The sequence below is a fragment of the Botryllus schlosseri genome, chromosome 9 (genome assembly GCF_051294905.1).
Source record: "Botryllus schlosseri isolate E-star chromosome 9, Bs_hap1, whole genome shotgun sequence".
NCBI classification, from domain to species: domain Eukaryota; kingdom Metazoa; phylum Chordata; class Ascidiacea; order Stolidobranchia; family Styelidae; genus Botryllus; species Botryllus schlosseri.
Window position 1 is genome coordinate 9,874,723 of NC_137244.1, and position 23,509 is coordinate 9,898,231.

The window sequence follows — 23,509 nt, forward strand, 5'->3', positions numbered from 1 at the left end:
ATGTGCCGTTCGCTGTGCATATTCATGCCGACAATAAGGCGGGTGCCTTTGTACCTAGATATTCCATGGTTTTGTCAGCATTTTAGAGCATTCTTGTTTAGTGTTTTTGAGGACAATTTACCTCGCTGACGTAAGATGAAACGCAAAAACTAAAAAATAGCTTCAGAAATATACCCACTTGTCGCATTAAGTAATAACAAGGACAAAGTCAAATTGGATTTATTATTGGTACTGCAAGCAGGCGACTCGAACCAGGCTTGGACAACTAAATAATTCTAGTTGTCTAATTTCACTGAATTAGAACGAAATGCAAGTAATCTAATTCTAATCTAATTTGGATAAAGTTGCGCAGCTCTAATTCTAATTTTAACATAATTTGGAAAAGCTGTGTAGCTCTAAATCTCATCTAATTAGGAAAAGCTGAAAATTTTCTAGTTGTCCGGGTCTGACTCAATCAAATTGCTACCTCGGTACCTTGGTGGTAGACCCTGGAGAAGACCGATATACTTTCCAAAACGATTAGGGCTACTAAAATAATGGATCGATACCTTGGTCTTTAGACCAAGATATCGACAGACTTTCCAAAACGTTTTAGGCACCAACTACAATAAATACAGAAATATTATACAACCGGAATTACTAGGCCTATAACATTAGGAATACTTCAGGCCAGTACTGCTAATATAAAGACCTTAGAAAAGTAACCCATGGTTGAACTTATCCACACATTCGTTTTTCGAAACTGATGTGTCGATGATGGAATATGACACTAGCCTAAAACCCGCTTTGTCCGCGTATTCACTTTACGAAGTGAATGCGCCTGACGAGCGCCATTTTGTCGTATTGCAATCATGACGTGTATGAACTATGAAGTTTACTGTATTGGCAAAAATCAACCTGCAAAAGGGTATTTTCATGGGAGGGTTTACTATGACGTATTATTGCAACGTGACGCCTATCTTTCTTATATTGTTCAAGTACTGCATTTACCTAATCTTTGACATTTACCATCATATTGCTTTAAGATGACGCTAACATGTCTTAAATATAGGTATAAGTTATGAACATTTAATATGAGAATAGTTGGTTGTTACTGCAGTAATTTAATAGCGAGTACTACAACTGTAGGTATTAATAAGGCGTCATAACTGACCCCGCCCCTATACTAGTGTCAGGACCCTTCACCCCAACGGGACAAAAGTTTGAAAATTTGATGTGTAATGGACCATAGGACAATAGAAATATGGGTATTTAAAGACCTCTCGGGGTAAGGCATTGGAGCATATGTGAGTTCGAAATTCGCGATAAGCGTAGTCTATTGCCTATGAAGCACGATATATACGAATGAATAAAAAAGCTTAAGCACACCAATACTGGAAATTAAGGAATATAGCATGATTACAATTGGGATATTGGTTCACATATGACTATTATAAGTGAGATGGTATCATTTTGTGCTTATCTGGGACTGTGTCGTATGCATGTTAAGTGTTAGCTATACCATCAGTTTGCTTAACCGAAAATGGCGCCACCATTTTTTCATGTATGCGAGCTTTTACAGTGAGCCGAAGTATGACTGATATATGTAGGCATATCTATGCCATGTATGATGTCCACATGAATTGTACACTCAGTTGTAGTATCCAATTATTGCATATAAAGACGACATCGGTGCGTCCGCTAGTTTCGGCGAACTTGTGACTCTATGCCAATGTAAATTCGCCAGTCTGAAACAGAGCCCCAAACGAAGCATCCAGTAGCAGACTATATCCAGAAAACCGGACATTGACGGAGGCATTGCGGAAGGGTTTGACGTCTTTTGAGTTTGAAGGGTGATGTTCCGATGTCCCTCTGAAAAATCTTGACATGCTATTGATTGGGTCGGCTGCTTGCCGCAGTTGCAAAGTATACAGAAATAAAGCAGTGCGATGAAATGGGAGCGACTGCTAACCGAAATTGCAATGTATACATAAATGAAGAAGCTCGATTAAATTTGCTGGAATCGCTCCATAAAGCCGATGGGCTAAAATGGAAAGAGCCAAGAACATAGAGGTATTGCATTCGGAATATCGTTACAACGAACCCTCAACAAACCCCGCGTTCTGTTGGACTTGGAATGCCCGATCTCCGAATCGACAGCACGCAAGTAGGCTATTTGATGACCCTAAGTAGTAACGACTCAAACAAGGGGTCGGTTCCTGGACTAATTGCGGTTTGATATCTGCATCTGGAAGATTGGGGAACTCTTATAAACAAGGTGGTCGGCAAATTGGTCAACTTGAACTCTGTGTGGTATTGTTTTTTTTGTGGCATCGATTGGCATATTTCTTGTATATTATATGCATGTATATTGTCGGCAGGAAATACCGTCACATTTATGGTGTAAACACACCTTGGAGTATTGAACTGTTATTAATCGTGCATGAATATGAATAGGTTAAATCTTGACTCGGGTAGTGATTGACGTATGTTCCGTGTGCCAACTTAACCGAGTTTTGCATAGATACTTCATTTCTGTCTGCATGATAATTATTGGAGTATGTTGGTTGTGTTAAGCCAAGGGGCTTGTCTATTGTATGAATAGTTTGAGCCGCTGGACCTTCCAAGGTCACTGCTTCGTTCGATCAATCTACAACCAATGCTTCAATCAACGTCGACAGAACCGGGTTGTATAAGGGGTGTGGAAAAATGTGGAAAAGCCAGGAGATGGGGTTGAGCTCTGTGAAGTAAATCGAACCAAGTGTGGAATACTTGTATGGCAAGCGCCATGAAGCTACACTATAATCAAATGGAGGCACCAACTGGTCTTCTGGGGCTCAGCGTCATTTCTTGGCAATTTCAGTGGACGGGGGAGAGTCTGAAGACGAACACATCGATTACCTCCTTACTATCTGCGAACGCCAATCTATGAAAAGAAAAGATCGTCGAAGGATCACAACTGGGGTTTTCTGCGCCGACACGGGAAGCGTCCTCAAATTGAAAAACGTCGTAGAAACCTAATACCCGCCAAGCTGGGAGGAGCGACAACCTATAGACATGAAACTACGTGATATAGGTGACTCCTCCCACGTTGACTCCTTAGTAATAATCAATTTCGACGGACTATCGGCTCCATTTGCGATCGAGGAAGGAGACCTCTCGATATTGTAGGTCTAAAATGGATTGATCATGTACAACAATTACCAAACATAGCGACTGAATTTGAATCTCCGCCTAATGCAAACGAAGGGTTGTCTTTAGTAACGCTTCATGGCGGGATCTCGTGTGATCAACGGTACGGAACCAAAGTCGGAAGCAGTCTTCGCGACACTGTAACCGATGATGGGTTGATGGAAGCTGCAAACCAGATAAGCGTCGAGCCGGCACGTTGTCTGTGTCGCCGCAGGCCGTTGCCGCTGGCGCAAGTGTCGAGATGGTAATCACCACTGGCGCGAAATGTGTCGAGTTAGGAATCCCTGCTGGCACCAATCATAAATACGCCGATCTAACGACGGCAACTGTCTTACCTTCTTTCCCAAAAGGTCAAAAAAATATGGGAAATCCCTAGTGTTGGGTCAGGTAGCCCCTGCTGGCACTAGTCGAGAAAGTGTCGGGTCAGTTAGCACTGCTGGCACTAACTAAAGATGTGTCGAGTCAGGAATCCCTGACGGCACCAATAATGAAGACGTCGAGCGCGGAATCCCGGCTGACGTAAATAAGGACCTGCACGAGAAAACTGGTCCTGAAAGCTCTCGTGGATGCACTTGTCCGAATAACTGTAACAATTCGGCCCATAGATGCATGACGACAGCCACAGTTATGAGTAATTTCCCAAACAAAGCAGCTGTTACCGGCTAACCGGACACATGTCCGGTCATGACCGGCAAGGAGTCTGGGGATTTTAAGATGCACGTCTCCCCAGAAACGGGCCCCCGGCGGCGACTGAATCCGCCGGCGTGACGGTAGGCGTGGGCACACGCCGAGATCAGAGGTCAGATTGAATAGGTTGGGAATCCCCGCTGACAACGAAGAACCTCGCCCTTCTCTCCACCAACACCAAAACCCCGTTCATAACGAGATTCGCATTGGGCCAATAACTGGCCCAATTACTATGTAACCTTACAACAAGACACCAGTCCCAGCGTGAAGACGGAACTCGAAAGTCTCTGTGCACAATCGGTAGCACTGGCGAAACTGTCATACAAACCTCCTGACTTTTGACTGGCCTAGAAAAAATCGCCATCCCTGAAGGAGTCTTGACAGCCGTTTATGATCCATTTGCTTCCGAACTTGATAGCCTGCGGGGCCAACTCAGCGCCCCCCAATCCATGAAATACCAATGCGACATCGGACGTAAGGACCCATCGACTAAGCCTTTCGTTTCTGGCCCTTATAACCCGACGCGGGAGGGTCAGGCGAAGGCACTAAAGGAAGCAATAGATATAATACCTTATTTTGGTATTATTGAACAAGGTTTTGCCGAATGAAAATTGGCTATTTTTGTTGTTCATGAGAAAATAAATGAAAGACTAACAAGACAAGGCGTGTCGCACTCGATAGTAGCAAGACAGACGTCAGAGGTAAACCCCCATCCCAAGAAGTGTACATGATCGCTTACTACAGTCCGACGTGGGTAACTCCAGCGGCGAAAGACTATGATCCAAGCACTACAGCGCTGAAACATCTGCCACCCCTAACAAAACAATGGCGGATGAAAGCGAGGCTGGTGCAAGGAAGACGATCGAAATCGATGGCTAACAAAAAGGGGGAGTATAAAACTGTCAAACCAACTGATGCGACTTATGGGAAGCAACAGTTGCAAACTCTTCGCGCGTGAAACCAAACCTACGGAATGAAGAAAATCATTGGTGAAACACCAACAACGACGCGAGTGCATCCGGTCACCACTGCGAAGGCTCTGCAGAACACCACGGAAGACGGCAGGACCGACATCGGAACGGACTACCAAAACCCAGACCACAACCGCAAGGTAAGTACCGAAACAACTGTTTTGTATTCAACAGGAGACGATTACCTTTGAGTCAACGATGGCTAACACATCGCCGCAGCCCGGGCAGAAAACCCGAAGTTTGGGAACACCCGCTCCTGAGTATTCCCGAATATCAAGAACCACCGTGGGGAAGACAACCACAGATTTCGTTGACCACAACTATACTCGATGGCTGCACGAACTGGTGATGATGGAAGGTGGATATAAGGTAAGTAGATTAAACTTGATCGATAGGATGATTATGGAAGGTGCGAAACTGATACCTACACTGAAACCGGTTGCTGTGATAATGATGGTAACCGGGTTGATAGCTCTGGTGATTGTGTTATGGGTAGGTTGTATAAGGTGTCGTCGACGTAGAACCTTAAGTCGTATGAGGAACACGAGGAGACGAAACGGAACAAGTCAATAGATGGCAATAAGAGTAATACGGAACACAACGGAGAATGACTAAATCTGAAGGTAAGAATGGGTGTTTAAGATTTAGATGTAAATACGGGATTTTCATAGTTTGTTATAGGGAAGTAATGAAGTGTAACGTTATAATTTTGGTAAATCGTTAAGAAAAATGGTGATAGGTATCATGCGTATAAAACAAATCCCTTGGCGCATCGTTTATGATGAGTCCCAAGCACTCCGTGTTTCACGTAATGGGCGTTAAAGGGAAAAACTGTGAGTCATGGTAAGATAGCTATGTAACGAAGCATAAATGAATGGCAGTGCATCGTTTATAATAGGTATCAAGTGAATTATTTTACGTAATGAGCGTAAACGGAAAAAAACTGAAACCTCGCAACTAGAAATCTGTTGAGTAATGAAATATCAATTCGAGAGAACAATAAAAAAAAAAGGTTGACGTGTAAAAGTACTTAGTCAATAAAGTGATCACCATGAACGGGTAATGTTGGTGTATAGTGCACTAGTTCCAAATAATTACTCGATTCAGATTCGAGTACGCGAATCATTCTGCCCAGCCCTAATCACTACCTTAATTCCTCCCTTTAATTCAGGATAATAACATGGATAAAGAGACCTAAGATGAGGCAGGGTGCAACTAACTATATCAAGAGGGTAACAAAATACCAATGGTTGTCATTGCCATACTGATCTACTTAGATAGCTAGTGCTACGACCTTTTGATTACACGCCATAACAATCTGATAGTTTGTTGCGGACGTGCTTGTACCAAGTCACGGTGTTCCGAGTCACAAGTGTCTCTGGTTGTAACGTTTGACGCGTCTCAACTCGATTCACTTTTATTTTTTCCCCTAATCAGTGCGAATTTGAGTAATTGTACAAAAGGTCTCGCCCAATACCAATTTTCCGTCTCAAATCATCAACGCGTCATGTATTACCATCAGAAACAAGTAATAAGACGTAATAGATGATCTTCCACCTCATGTAACTTTTGTAAGTGACGTGATAGTGAAGTTTGATGACTAGTTTCGGGATCTTGAAGTAGTTTCAGGACAAAGTTTGAGTTCTCAAATCTAAAAGGATATATGTGGCAGTTTAATGTAGTCGAATACTTTAAAATCCAAAACACCGACGCGGGCAGCACAAAATGATCTCGTGGTCGTGGGACGCGTGTTTGAGACCCCTGCTCTACGTCATGACATTTCAGAACCGAGAATACTTGGTTCTTGATCCAACCATCATTACTTCGAATAGATAGTGCTGATGGAATATTTAGGAATTTGGTTGTTTCGCTATTATAGGTTAAAGTTGGACCGATCAATTCCCAATTATAGTCACCAATAACACGTGACGTATGACAAACATGAATTCTGGGAATCCAAATAGAATTTCCAGTGGAACTGTTTTCTTGGCCCCGTAGTACTAGTAATAGTCCTTTCACCTCCGATGTGTACACGGATCGTAGTTTACATACCCGTGGGCGATTTGAATACACTGACTAACTGCCCTTATGATTTTAGCATGTTTTGAAAATTATAGATATCTTCTTCATATTTGAGACGTTTCCGTTGCAGCGTCACGATATGAGGTGAGGTATACATTTGGCAACCCGGTCAATCTGGTAAGCGACTTTGATAGCAACATGCTTCTGGATGAAAGATACGTTGCGGAAGGAAATCTGAGTCAACCATCACCTGTCGGAGACCGTGAAACATATGTGATACGCCCCACACAGCTCCTCACGGACTTTTTCGGAAACGCTTTCGCATTTTCATTTCTCGCGATCGGAATCAAAGCTTTTGATGAAGTCGGAAATTCTGGTGAAACATCTGCCATACTACCAATAAATTTATTAGAACAAATATTTGATCCCACTGCTCCCACGACAACATCCGTGACTCCTGCCGGCGTAGCGTCTTCGGTGTCGGATTACGAGATTTCACAGCAAACTACGCCCGTGAGGCAAGTCATTGGAGACTCCATGGAGCTATGGATGTACATCCTTAGTGGAGTGGCTGGATTTATTATTATAGGTAAGAATATTGAACTGAAGGAAATACAATCATATTATTTGTGTATAAGGGTCCCTACATGTTAGATATTTTACACTCTGAGAATCGTGCGGCGAGATAGCGTAGTGGTATAATCCACAGGTGCGACACCAATGGTTTGCGGGTTCGAGTCCGACCGAGGTCGAGTCCAGTATTCCTACCTAAGTGTTGGAGGTCATACTAGGCTCCTCCTCGCCATCTCATTCGTTTAAGCGATGTCTTCTAAAAGCCTAGAAGTAGGTCGTGCTGTGCAAGTCGGCAGCTACGGATTAAAAATGAAACAAAAAATTGGCATGGTGTAAACGGCCATAGTAGTTGACAAACACCATGAATACCGCAAGCAAACAAACGCTCAGAGAATGTGAGTATCTGAAAAAATGTGCAGAACTGAATTTCCTGCACACGCTATGTTAGCGTTGAGAATTTATGGGTATTCTGAATGTACTTCCAGCATCCACCGCCACCGTCGTCCAGTTTTTCATGAAGAAAGCCTCGAAACCTTCAAAACCATACTCGAATCCGTATCGCAGCACGAAGAGAGGCACGTCTGAATATTCCACCCCGGAAGAGCCCCGTTTAAATACGATTATCGTTAAGTAGAGCTGAAATTGATCAGTACTAATCATACAATATGCATTTCCATTTTTGATGCGATTAATCGAATGCCGATATCAACATTATTTGTCATATTTACTATTTGTAGAATCACGAAAATACATGCCTGTAAAAACAAGAATGGTCGTAATTGAACGGGAATGATGATTTAATTATTATGACTCACGGCTTGACAGCATACGTGCTATACTATGTTCAACAACAACATATATCGCTTTTCTAACTTTTCTAAAAATATATATCGTTTTCTAACTTTGTATATTTTCTGTGTGACGTCATAATTAGCGATATATGGTAGGTTTTGACTTTTGAGAGGAATTCTCAAATATGAAATTCGAACTATACAAGTGGTAACGCGATAGAATTTTCACTTGACTGGTTTGTCAAAAATAATCATGTGCAATGGTAGTTCGTAGCATATAGATATTTTGGTGTTTAATCCCATAACATCACTTGAGCTAAGCTCACGCGCCAATCTAAAACCAATGACACGCGCGCGCGTTGCGTGCCAATAAAACTTGGCACTTTTTCATGGGACAGACATTTTTTCTCTACGGTTCGCAGGTATTTGGCAAAAGAATAATTTAATTGTGTACTTTTTGACTGCCATGAAATGCGCTTCCTAATAGTGGCCGTTATGCACACTCTTCACAGATGATTGACGGACGTGCTACTAGAGCATAAGCCAACAGCTATACGCATTCACCAGGTAATCCTAATTCAGAGACCTCTTCTGATCGGTGCAATATCCCTTATCAGTAGGGCGATTTTTTTTTACCTAAAAAACGGAAGATTCCGATCTAAAAACTCAAAATATTGACATTCTTGACCGCAAAAGACTGAATTCTGACCAAATTTTGACCGAACGTATGACAATTAGGTGTTTTCCCACATAATGTTCGAATTGTACTACTTATCGTCATTTCTGGTTGGAACTGTCAGTACTTTCGAAGTAGTTTGGCCCGAAAAAACTTTTTTGACTCAAAAACTGACAAATTTCTACATTTAAAAACTTTGTTCTACAAATATCTGGTCCTCTGAATAATTCCAGTAGCTGCATCAGGTATTATGGTAGAAATGATTTAAGTTTGTTGTAGTACAACGAAAGATACTTTCCTACATTCTGGGGTAGAAAGTGTCTTACCTGTCCTTACTAAGTAGCTTACCAAGAATGGAGAAAGAATGTGACACACCGTGTTGCTTCATTATGTCAATGGTGTCTGCATCACAATTTTTCATCAAGCGCTTCTTGATATAAGAATCATGAAATGCCCAAGCAGCTTTGCTTCAGTTAGGATATTGCGGTACGTTGAGCATAACACCATCTCAACCTACTTGTTTCATTTAATTGTTTATGATTTACATTGAGCAGAGAATGGGCCGTCTACAAAGTAGGCTATAAGGTGGGCTACAAGCTGTAAAATGTCAAATCATAAGTCTACATACAGTGCAAAATCTACGATACAAACGAAATGCAGGTAGCAAAAAAAATTTTGACATTGTAAACAATTTAGACAATTGTTTGACCTAAAGCTACAATTTTGACAAAACTTTGACTTTTTTTTACATGTCAAGAAAACTCGCCTGACTTATCAGTCAAAATCTAACATCGGTTCATCGATGGTACGAAGCAATTATGACATTACAAAAAACTCATTCCGAGTTCAAGAAACAGTATATCTCAAGGTCAACTTTCTCGCTCAGTCCCCAAAGTACAGTTCTTCTACATTATCTGGTGGTTGACTAAAAAAAGCTAACTTTCCGGTTCAGCTCCCGGAAATACCCGCTGGAGCATACTTCGGTGCTGATTTCCGGCATCTCAGTCGAATTTGGCCGTAAATTTGTCCAAAATTCTAAAAAAGGAGGGCAAAAGGGTGTCCTCCGAGGACCTTTTTAAAAAAGTCAAAAAAGAGGACAAATCCTCCTAAAAGAAGACGTATGGTAACCCTAATTTTATAGCTATGTAGCTATAGCGTAGTTCTATGGCTGTGTAAGGTGCTTTGACACATTACTAAATGTACTCTGAGCGTTACTAAAAGTAGTGCTTGTGCTTTGACGTCAGCTGTTTTTGTTTACTGCTATCGCCTAATTTTCGCTTGATCTTCACATGAAACATGATCCCGTTTAGAAGGCTCTCCGTGTTAAAGATTGCGTGTTTAGCGAAATCGCTTCAGAACTAAACGAATATGGTATGCACATGCTTGAAGACATATTTACACTCTTCAATGTTGTAGAAAAAGACGATTTTACCTACGTTAAAATTGGGTATTATTAGCATTTTTTGAAACTAAAATATGAATATATCTCAAAAAATGAAGCCAATTCGGAATAACTGATGTCATTTTCGGATTTAGCAACATGCAATCTTTCTAAAACCGTAGAAACTTTCTTGGCACCAACATATATTGTCCAGTGTTATACACGTGACAGCATAAACATATCTTTGACATGTCAAGACAGTGGAGTATCCAGGGTTAGGGGCTCGTACATCCACCTTCTCAAGATCATCAAATTTATGTTGCTGTCGCGCCGGCGACTAACATCACTCGCGAATTCGATGTACCCGACATCGCAGGCCTTGAAAACTTGGACAGATTGATCAAAGATAATATGGAGCATGGTGACGCTTGTATGACAATGCGGTTTTCAAATACGCATTTTCTTTCTGATCTAGGCCGAGAATTGAACTGCCTTGGAAGTGACATTCACAATTAAAAATTCAAATTGAAAACAACGTCATAGCTATCCATGTTCTTGATTGGCAAGTAGGGGTCGATAAAATGTAGGGGTGTAGCGCAACGTTTCTTAGACGAATACTGGAGAAGTCGATCAATGTTTAGATATTCGGCATCAGAACAACAATTATATTCGGTTAATATTAGTGATAATAAGCTCTTAGCTATTTACAATGAGTTGCGCTATCAGAGGTAAGGCTTGGCCCGTCTGTGTCGAACTTCGAAAATTGCTTGATTTTAGGAGTAAAAATGCTCAAAATCTAGTCATCTATAAACATTCTTAGAAAATACCAATAATCATTGAATGTTCTAAGGAATGTACTGCTGTATAGTGTCCATGTTTGGTTCCACCTACGCATGTCAGCGGAGAAAATATGGTGCATGCTACGAATTATATGTATTAGTGCTACCAATACGTCACGGATTTTTAATTGTGACGTACGAGTTGATTGGCATTTATGGCTCTATGGGATTTACAATTGAAAAGATTTTGTCAAGAGGGCTCTTCGGTTGAAAAAGGTTCCCGACACCTGATCTAGACAAAAGATGTCTTTAACAAATATCCAAGAATTAAACGAAGAAATTGTGTTAATTTTCTCGCAATAGCAAATGGGCCTTTATATTATTTAAATATCATTATTAGCCCCTAAGATTAAGTCGGTATTACCCCGTTAATAATTACTGCTGTACTGGGCATTGTACAAAACACCTTTATATAGGCTATAATAACTTTGGTATCATAAGAATGGTTCTTAATGTGTAACAAATTAATAAAATCGTTATCAGACCTAATTGCTGGAGCTATCAGCAGGTGACTATTAGGGATGGTGTGAACGTGAGGTTCACGTTCGCGTTCTGTGTGTGAACCTCCGAAATTTAGAGGTTCACGTTCACAAACGAACCTTGGTAGATTCTGCACTGTGAACCTTTTTCATATATTACGGTTTTCACTTCATTATAACATCTTTGGTATAAATTTATTGCATTTCAACTGCGGGCCACTCTATATGCATTGCGCTGGCAGCGTAAAAAATCAGCACTAAACGAGCATGGACCTAGACAATCTCAAAAATTTTACTTGCTTTGTTACAAAAATATGCTCGAAATATCCAGCTTTCCGTTTGTGAATATTTAGTGACTCTCTGCTGTGAGCTTGACCCTCAATGACACAACATCAAGAGCGAAATACACTACATGTAGTCAGCGATTGATCCTTCTCTGATATCAAAAACAAATCTAGCAAATGTACAGCGATCATGACTTCATATGTTTATTCTATCATAAAAACAAAATCCGTGCCATTAGAGTGTTGGCTACTGCTGTATAACTTGTAAATGGGGTAATAGCGGTAACAAGTGTAGAAACCCGTTTTACACTCCGCTCAATATCACTGTCGCAATACTCAGCCGCCGAATGCATTGTCTGGTCTGGCGTAGACCGTTAAGGTGTAAGCTTATATTCCTTGCAATTCGTCGTCGAGATTGTTGGCAAAGATGTTGATTTCATGGGATCATTCTATTATTTGATTGCCGCAGTTGATACATTTGGCGACGTTTAAAACGTCAATAAGTACTTCAACATTGTGGTATTATGTGGCCCGAGTCGTCGCCAGGTATCGTGTACATTAGGGTTGTCCATAATTTGGAAAATCTCAAAATTTATGCGTATCCATGTCTCACTCTATAGATTATAGTTAAAAAACGTCAATGACCCTGCAATAAGCTCACAGGAAAGTCGTTAACATTTGTCTAAATGCGTTTGAAAGTAGCTGCCGTAGATTGGGCGTGTCAGCGACCATAGAACGGCAAGCAGACTATTAATCACGAAATCACGGCGTTTGATTGGCTAATCTGCTATGCTTCAATGATCACGACGTTGGCGGCTTGTTGATCACCTGGTCAAGGAGTCGGCTGATCAACTGGCTGGCTGTCGGCTGGCTGTAGGTTGGTCCGCAACTACTGATTTAGGATTAATTCAGAACATGTTAGGTTACGAAATACATGATGAACTATAAGAACAGCTGCTTCACAATCTTTAAATACATGACTGGATGGCTTATTGTGAAGGTAACCGTTGTAGCCTGTATGCCTTGATTTCATTGATGGAAAGTACAAAACACGCGGAAAAATACTGGAAAGGCGCTTATGCAAGTGGCAAACGAATTTCTAGTTTCAGAGGGGATATACCATCATTGAATACAAATATAAAGCTTGACATTGACACTACTTTGTCTGATCTTATCAGGCTGTTGTCGTGGTACATAATTGAAGTCTTGAATGCTGTAAGGGCTGGATGAATCAGTCATTTATGCGTGGTACTTGTCAGATCCTTGCAGCATAATGAATCATACCCGCAAGTGCTGTCAAAGTCCTCAATGATGCCGGGCAAAGAGGTCTAAAGATAAGCACAGACTGTGCTGGTAGGACCAGCAAAAAGACAGTTTGCTTGCATTGCTTAGCATGTCCTTAATGAATGTTAGAACATTACCGGCTGCATAACGACAAATGCTTGAATCAAACCAGACATGGACAAAAAAAGGATGAATTTTTGAAGCGGTGTGGTAGTTACACTCTTCTTCAGAAATCCAATGTAAGCTACCTGGTCGGCCCACATATCTTCTGGGCATACGGGATTGTGTCCAGCATTCATATCACATGTTATGCTGCACCAGTTTGGTGATGTCTAATATGCCTTACCTGCACCCAGAAAAGCAGGACCACTTGGCGTGGTCTCAAGCATATCATATATGAATTTCTTGGATCTATACTTAGTTCTATAAGTTCACAATCATTCGCTGTTTCACCTCTGTCATGCCTGTAGGAGGCTATTGTTGCTCTAAACATATCGTTACCTAGTTCTAACACTAAAACATTCAATGACCAGATGTCTCATTTTATTATTAAATCACTAATGTACAATGCGCTTACATAATCATTGCCGTTAGCGATCTCCTTGGACTAATAGAAGCACATAATCAGCAAGCCGCTGTGGTCGTGATCATTCAGGCATAGCTGAATAACCAATCAAGAGACGTGATTTCGTGATTACTAGTCTTCTCGTCGTTCTATGGTCGCTAACACGCCCGCTCTACGGCAGCTACTTTCAAACGCATTTAGACAAATGTTAACGACTTTACTATGAGCTTATTGCAGGTTCATTGACGTTTCTTATCACTAATCTACAGAATGAGACATGGATACGCATCTTTTTTGAGATTTTCCAAATTATGGACAACCCTAGTGTACATTAATATAGGCTATCACTGCACTAAAATGTAGGGTTTGAATAGGCAATATGACGTTACGTGACGTCACGAGGTTCACGTTCGCGCTCACACAGAACCTTTCAAAAAGGTTCGCGTTCACACGAACCTGAACCTTTCAGAGGTTCACACCATCCCTAGTGACTATAATGTGCTCAAAATCATTCATGCTGAGATTCATAATTTCGACTTATATTGGATCTAGGGCTCCATTTAAAACAAATGGTTGTTTAAAACACTTCATTTAAAACATGCTTTAAGTGTTTTAAACAAAGGCATTTTAAATGATTTTTTGTGAAGTTGTATAATCATCCCGTAATTGTGTAAATATTTTCCAAAAAACATGTTGCATGAGTCTAAGGACGATTACCACCAGATATAGCCGACGTGTACGATATAGGAAGGTTGGTATCCTCGAAATAGCCGGTTCAACAGTTATAGTACGTAGATATAGATCATTGTTACGGAATGAATGTTCTGATGATGATGACCACCGAACGTAAAAATGCTGCATAACGATGTAGTCCCGGATAAAGATATTTTTGAGACGTATATGACAGGAATTGGAAGCCTGTTTCGTCATGAGAGCTATATTTACTCATATATTTTCAATTGTCAATCTCAATCCACTACGAATATTCGTAAATATTCGTGACGTCATGGCATAAAAAACATGTATATTTTAAATTGATTTTTGTATTAAATACAACCGTAATTGGATCAAGACCCGGGCACAAGTCCTCGCAAGACTTGGGCAGTGTCATTTCGAAACTTTGCGGAGTATATTTACTATTTTGACTACTGATACAAGATGCGATAACCAATTGAGTAGGGCCTACGGTAGAAAAGTACCAAACAGTTTAGAATTAGATGCGAAACATGTACATCGCGCTTGAAGAGGGAGCGATCACTCAAGGATTGTAAATCAGGGTATACCAGACATTACATCGACACAAAAGTACATCGCAATGTTTTGCATTGTTAGCCAATTTTTAGACATGTTCGATAGAAAATAGATATGATTCCGAACCATACTCAATGACACGTCTTCCAAGCGATCTGTACAATACCAACATTCATTTATGCCTGCAGTCCATTTTACCAGTAAGTAAACGCAGGACATTGAACATTTTGATGGATTGATCCTAAACCAAACGGGGATTCGAACATTATTTCGAATTATTTGAATTCCAATTTTACAGAAGACGAGGATTTAAATATCCGCAACTGAACTCCAGGTATATTACTGTGGCTGGTCAATATAATAGTTGCCGATTTATTGACTTTAAAACCCCATTTGCGGCAACGAATTATGACTTTATCTAAGGCAATTTGTATGTTGCATCGAGTATCGAGTGTGTGTCTACATAACGGTGTCCTGTTGTGGTGATATTTGAATGTTAACCAATGCAAAGAAATAAAATCGGGCAGAGTTACCTCCGTTGAGGTATACCATTTTCAAGTTTTCATATTCTTCCCCTATCCAGCAAACGGCGTTGAATGAGGTAACATCAGAAGAGACTGATTTCTTAGTAATATTCAATTGTACATATGACTGATGTCTTCATTCCACAACAGAAAAAACACTTGAGGTTGCTTAAACACGCTACTAGGCACTAGATGACAATGGTGACTGTGAAAAAAGGACCATGAAATGGATCAAATTGATATAAGACAGCTGTTGAATGACGTCACTGACCTGCCATCTAAAAAACTGATAATAATCACTTTGCACTGGCGCATCTGATGCTGAAATCATTTGGTAATTTTCGACATCGATCATGAAATGATTCTTTAAAAATTTTCAAGCATTTAGTGTTTGAGTAATTGATCCCTAACGAGGCCAAGAAACATAATATATCGAAACCGCCACAATTAAACATGTTCGTTTTCACGTACAAATACATACGCGATATATTTTTGAAGTCAGACGGCCGTCTCACACTCGTTAACACAACCGTCGGAAAAATTTGTCATTTGCCTTGCATTGAGTTCAGCATTTGTACTGTAGAAACATCCGCTCAATGTATCGGATTTCAGGAATTGCATTTATAGATGTCAAGTAGTTTAACGATAACTCCTTAGCGTCATGGTTGTCAAGGTCATATATACGCCTGATTTGAAGACTTTGAAGCGGAAAAGATCCACATTGGCAATCGACTGTTGACTCGCTCAAGCATTGCAGTAAAGAATAGACAACTGAGATACAGGCGGATGGGATCCCATGATCAGGTGCTGCCTTTTATACTGGAAACGTGATGGAATCACCCAATGGTTGTTCATTGCGATAAAACACTTTTAATGGGTAGGCCTACAAGAAATTCCCCAAAATAATCAAGATTTCGACTTTGGATATATCTATAGGCGGCTTAGTATTGTACTCTTCATAGTGAAATTGCATGATCAAATTTAATGGCCACACTATTGATATCATAATATGATGTCAGGATAACACTGAGTGATCAATGATACCTGAATTAGCTCTTCCAATATCGAATTATCTGTATGATCGCGATGTAACGTCTCTCTAACGACGCCAGTAGTTATAGATTATTATAGCCGGCCAATGAGCTAACGCCACGTGTCTTGCCACGCCCACTTTCAAATTTAAATATTCCCGCGTATTTCTTTTTAATTTTTTTTATTGTTTGTCTCGAATTTCAGTGGATTATGAGAACGGTTACTCGCCGAGAATTGAACCGAGGACCTCACGACTCAAATATGAAAACACGCCTTCTCCTGGAATCGAACCGAGAACCTCATGCCTTATATACCGCAACTATAACCATTACACTACCGCGCTCGCTGAGAACATCCGTCTGTACTGAACCTTTAACGCCTAATGAAAACGGCTCCTCTCCCTGACTCGAACCGAGGACCCTACGACTTGTAGAACAGAACCGTAACCATTACACTATCGCGCTCGCTGCCAATCCCAGTCTGTGTTGAAGGTTTTAAAAAAAATTTGTCTAATAAGGCGCAAGCATTGAAAACACATTTGTTATTGGTGCGACAATCACCATATATTTTTAGGGATATCCATATGATAATGGTCCCTATTGACCTCAGAAAAGGATTCAGGTCCATTTTCCGGCCTCAAGAAAGCTACCAGTAAATTAGAGATGGCTACCGTACGCTTCCGAGCCCGCGCTCTCAATTGTAAGGCGAGGCGACGAGTGTACCAGTACCATTACAGACGTACAACGAACGATCAATGTAAGTGGCTCTGTAAATCATGAGCAATAATAAGCGACGAGTGTGCTATCGACATTATAGACGTACAAACGAGCATATTCAACTAGCATTGATGCTTCATCGATATAGCGCAGTATGTGTAGCTGGATGCTAACCAATTCGCATTTAACAATGCGACCCGCGCACAATTATGTAGCCCGATTTTCGTTGAATATTGACGACCCCAATAAATCGAATGAGCTCTTTTCCGCAGACATCTATGACACAGCTGTCAGTCCAGTGGACACGAACTTGAGATTCCGTAGGGTTAAATTCCGCATCAAATAAGATCAGAGCGCCTTTTCTCGCTTTCAGGATTTGGACTGATGCGTCCGGCCTATGTCGCAACACTACAATATGTGGTAACACGAACCTGTGCACACGTACAGTTGTTATTTGTAGTGTCATCGTCGCCCGCCAATGCGATAAACTCCCAACGGCTGACACATTGGTCTTCAATCTAATACCAGCATATTTTTTGTAGGTCGAGAACAAGGGTAATTTAATTGCAACTAAAATGCCTGCGGCTTGTTTTGGCTCGAGGGTCGAATGCAACATATGAATCCATTCGCGTTACGCACTATAGCCTATTTAGGATGATGAGCCAAAACGCGTAGGCGAGGACATGGAGATAATAACTAGCCTATATATATTTAGAACAAATCAAGCATTGATTTCACGATAACGTATTCGTTATAACGTCATAAAAATTTAGCGAGTTTTATAAGCTGCTTATCCTCAATAACCAATTTGCGGAAATTAGTGAAGAAGTGGATTGTACAGATTCTTAGAACTGCACGACAATCTGGTTATAGATTTGTTGATGCTACCTGCTGCCAGCATCATAACCAAGCAACCTTTACTTACCCGTCAGCTAATGTCTTACTATGTAAAACATGCATTCTACACGTTCTTCCGTGTAGACGAACGTAATTTACCGATGTCCTAAATATTCAATTAATTCGGTTACTTTATGTGACAGCTCATAATTTGAAATCAGCAACGACTTCATTACATTACAAGTCTTACAGTTTACGTTACTTCTTGATCGTTTCTTTACTGCAAAAAGCGTTTATATTCAACTCGTCGCATTTTAGATTGCTTCGAGTCGTGGCGGTAGTTATGAATAAGTTAATATTGTGCCTACTGCCCAGTTCACCTATAGATGCGGAATCTACTTAACACGCGCATGGATCGCTTATTTCAAACAAATCGCGTAAAGTAATAAACGTGCTGGAGTTGTCAATCTAAAATCACATTCATGATACGAAATGAGTCATCGCCATTTTGAATTTATGATATGTTTATAAACTACATTTGAAAATGCGTGGGCCCCGAAGTCAGGTTATTGCAACAGCTATAAAAAAAAGTAACATAGTGAGTTTAATTAGGTCGATAAAATATTATATATTTTTCGAATACATTTCATCCATATCTACAAATATATCTTGATGCTATCGTGAGCCACTAAAATGTTCTCCGCATGCGATCCGCTAACCGTAGTTTGCTCATCCCTGGTTTTAATCATAATCTTTCGAGTAAGTTCTGTTGGTAGGCAAGCCCTACCAGAATATATTTTGATAAAGGCAAGAGTAAATCGTTATCGAGCACCTTTCGTTATCAACTTCTTCAGTAACTCAAAATCGGTGACCGATCGCGACCTCTCGGAATAAATGAACAACATGCAATATGAACAGGACATGAAGCTACGATGTCCGATAATTCCTTTCAATTAAAGTAGAAGTATAGCCATTTCCGACCGAGTAAAACGTTACTCGGCATTGCGCTCTCGATAGTAGTGAGAAATGATATTCGTTTACTTTCGATAATATCCAACATACGGACTCATGTCGAGGGAAATGTTCAGAACTCTAATATCGCATAGCCTAACTTTGCAATATTTTTCGATTTATTTAGTCATGTTTTCCTTGCGATAGCCATTCAGCATCGCGAAAATTCATAGTACAATTTAGAATAAACTGCTAACTTTTATCAAGGTCTTTGAAAAGTGCTTTTCAACATTTAACTATCATGACATAGTAAACTTCTACTCAAGTACGAGAAGTAGCGATTGTAAGGTGATTAGAAAATAAGTATTACGGGCCCAGTTTTGCCTAAAACCTAAATCGCAACACGTTATCTGATCCATTCCGAATGACGAGATTAAATATCCCTGAAAAATGAATAATATTCATAATATTCACATTGCTATACATGAAATTTGCTCTGACATTTTCCATAGTGACCATTTAGAATTGGATAGTAAAGGAGTTGAAATTTCTTCGATGCGCCTAGTGCACTAATTCGAGTGCTGAAATCCGAATCGACTAATTTGTTATAATGATTCGAGTCGAGTAGTAAAATTTAATTAGCGAGCACTGAAATTACAGTAATATAGTTATATCACCGATACGAAATTTGGTAGCCATTTCCCCGGAATAGTAATCAGTCCGAAACATTATGATAAATAGATAAGGTTGAAGAAATATGAAAATATCATCAATGGTGTATGTATTATGAAACTGGAAATATTGTATTTGTGGTAGCACGCAATTGGTTTCCAATTCGTAATTTCAACCGCATCGGCAGTTTTTTCATAAAATAAATAAACAAATACTTTGATACTAATTTCAAAATAACGCAAATCTCTTAATGAATGTCCCTTGAATAGTAATTAATCCGAAACATTATCATGCAAGGTCCGAGAAACATAAAAATATCATTAATGTGGTATGCATTGTGAAACAGGCAATATTTTCTTTGCGTTGACCAGGGAATGTGTTCTAATTCGTAATTTCAACCCCATCATCATTCTCTCATAATAATGAATTAGCAAATCCTTGGATCCTAATTTTCAAAGTAGCTTAGATCTCTGAATGAGCTCTGACTCGCTGTTATCTTCAAACCATGGAATTATTACGAGTATCACCATCGCTCACTGAAGAAAGGGATGAAATTATATCCGGGGCATATTCCTTGGCCAGGAATTTTATCATGTACGAACTAGACGGTCCGAGCGTTAAAGCAAATACGAAAGCGGAGGCAACCTTACGGCGAGTTAGTGATGAAATGTTCGAGCGACATCGAACTGTCGTAAACGCAATCTCTAAACGTCTCCGATACAGTATTGTTGAAGTCAACGAAAAATATGAAGAATATTCTGCGGAAGAGCGGATGTTCCTGATGATAGCTGACGAAATTTTTAAAGATACCCAAGAGAATTGGGGTCGGATCGTATCTGTGTTCGTGCTCGGTAGCATTCTTGCTCGCAAAAACGAGGATGAGCATCACGGTGATAATATAGAAGGTATCATAGTCAGTCGGGAATTACATTGGTAGTAGAAGGCGAAAGTGGATAGCGGAAAATGGAGGATGGGTAAGCGATTTTACATGGCCTGATAAGGATTTGGCAATTATCATTTAGCTTGAGGTACTGTGTATCTGCTCTCGAGAGTCCATACCACCTATCGATAATGAAACTTAGCTTGCACTTCACAATTCGGTTTTCAATTTACATTTTGTCATAAGGCACAGTAATTTACATTCCAAGCGCTCCGAACTTTGAATTAGGCCTACCTAGCAAGTACGGTAACTTTCCTCTGCAAGATTAGGAAGGCTTACATTCTTTTGTTTGTTTCAGGACAGTTTTGTAGGATTTTTTGATAACGCAGCTTTCGATGATAGTAAAGTTTGGAAGAGGCTCATGCTGGTTGGAATTGGACTGACGTCTATTGCAATGGCAATAACAAGATCATGGATAGTCCTTTGCCGTACATCATGTAATATTTTTTAAATAATATATTTCTTCGCCGTTTAATTACATAAATTTTACTGTAGGACGGATGCAGTTTCTTCTGAGATTACATTAAAGATTGCTCCAAAAAACCGTCTTTATCTGGAACATTTTCCTTTTTCAAATTTATACAGCTACGTAAGGAAATTGCTAGGTTACCTAGAAAACGCCGCAGGTCAAATTTGATCCAATTCCGACCATAGTAGCGACAAGGAGTTATGACAGCTCAAAATGATCCATCTTTCGAAGGCGAATATCGTTGGTTCTCCACGACCGAATATCGTGTTCTATAAATATTGTTTATATGGAACAGATATAGATGTTGCTATTTTGTTGTTATCTGCGAAGAATACTTTGCTCAGTAATTAATTTCACGGGGATTCTAAACCTCAATACATACAAGTGAGCAAAGTTACATTAATTTGCGTTAACCTGTAGTGTTATGTAACTACCTACAATTCTATCAAGACGTAGCGAACACGACAAGTAATATGGAGTGAAGGAATAAGGGCGCGAAATTCCAGTGTATAGATGCATATTTAGGCGGAAATATCGTCTTACCGGACGAATGCAATTGTTTCCTTGCTGGTAAGGGCATTTTGTAAAATATTTCACAAATCTGTGAACTATATTGTTCCTAAACAATTAGCCTACTTCACGAATAGGTCTGTCATAGTCTCTTATAACATGTGTTAAAATGTTGAAGTTCAACTCTTTTCGGAAACGCAGAAAAAAGCTGTTTACTTTGACAAATTTGAAAAAATTAAATAAACATAAAAATTTGAAAAAAATCTTAATCACCCTCAAGTAACTAAGGATGGGTTTAATAATCGTTTTTCAAGATTCTCAATTGATTGTTGAACTTTACATTTTACCACAGACTGTTTTGTGGAAAATGTACGCAATATACTAACGGTACTGATGGCATAGTTATACCTTCAGAAGTATAAATTTCAGTAATTCGATAACGAACGATTCAACAAATTCTGTATATAGTATTACTGGGTAAAACACACATATATAGACTTAAAATCAACTACACTACTGAGCCATTCACCAAGGGCTAAAACAGTATATTCTGTATCATTCCGTTCTGTAAGATGGACGTATAATTGTACCGAAGTAAAAAAAAGGGACTATGAGCCCAGCACGGCATTGTGGTGTGAGTTCATAGTCGATTGTTACTGCCTGGATCGTCTCTGTTTCACCATAATATCTGATCCTTGACTCATGGTTCAGCCTCTCATCTATCCGGGTAACACACTATGAGCACTGAGCAGCGATGTAGATTATCGAAGCCTACGATCCTGAGTTTCAACATTCCAACTGGAATGGCTGGATGAAGTGAATCATCGCTAACGATGCAAAATGCGCACACAGATCGAGTTCCTTCCAGTTTTTGAAGAATTCCCTAATGACCTCAAAACCATCTTTACCGCTCTTAAATCGCGCACACAGCGCTCTGGGGTCGCTATATTGACCGTCTATCTTACGATTTGGCTGAAGGTTATATACATAATAAAGCAAACCAATTTACCAGTCATTCCATGGTTGGGTGGTTACCTATTGAAATTTTATCTTGGTTCAATTGATAACAGCATCCACATACCATGAAAATTGCTTCGAATTGAGGATGAGCGTGGTGACATGAATTCCTTCATGGAAAAGGTGGCTAATGAGGAAAAGGGGGGCCAGACACTCCGACCCAGTAGTGCTAGTATTCGAGCGAAGGTTTGAGGAAACGTTTAACCTGTTCGCAAAAAGATGAAAAAAAACTACACTCTGGTTGGAGCACCACTACATGGTATCAGAACCAATAGTGACTCGCATACCACAATGGGAATCAGTCCTGCATTGTTTTCAAGATGCTTCACACCAGCAGGTCATCATCAGTGGAATGCTTACAGCATTCTAACCATGTTAGCTTCAAACACGCTTCTACTATGTGTAGATAAAATATAAATACGTTAATACTACGCATACAGAGAACGAATCTATCTAAGACACGCGCTAATCGTTTTTTATAATCACATCACACAAGTAATTATATGTGGAGTGGCCAATCTGAAATCACACTAGTGATCCGATTTATGTGAATCTCGTTTAGGATTTCTGTGATGTTTACCGGTTTAAAACTTTTGAAACTGCGTGGGCCTTGAGATCGGGCTGTCGCGCCAGAAATTAGGCATAAAAAATTATATGGGAAGTATTTACCATGGAACAGTGGTTCTCAACTTTTCAAGACACGCCTCCCCCCTTATGATGGTAAAAGAGTTCGCGCTCCCTTATCGTTATATCACAACCAGGATGCTAGCAAACCTAACGGATAGTTTAATTGCATGGAAGGTTACGACTGTGATTTTTCAAAATGAAATTCAGACTAAATGCAGAGCAATAATTATGAATGAGATG

The 23,509-nt window shown here is 40.0% G+C and overlaps 1 protein-coding gene across 1 annotated transcript in view; it reads left to right on the forward strand.

The window, feature by feature from the left end:
• Positions 1-8,252, forward strand: part of LOC145446880 (calcium-activated chloride channel regulator 1-like) — a 48,471-nt gene extending 40,219 nt beyond the window's left edge. Inside the window, exons 17-18 of the mRNA XM_080325252.1 lie at positions 6,982-7,440; positions 7,910-8,252. Coding sequence (XP_080181378.1) covers positions 6,982-7,440; positions 7,910-8,058 — 608 coding nt within the window. The 3' untranslated portion in view covers positions 8,059-8,252. The remainder of the gene's footprint in view (positions 1-6,981; positions 7,441-7,909) is intronic.
• The last annotated feature ends 15,257 nt before the right edge of the window (positions 8,253-23,509 follow it).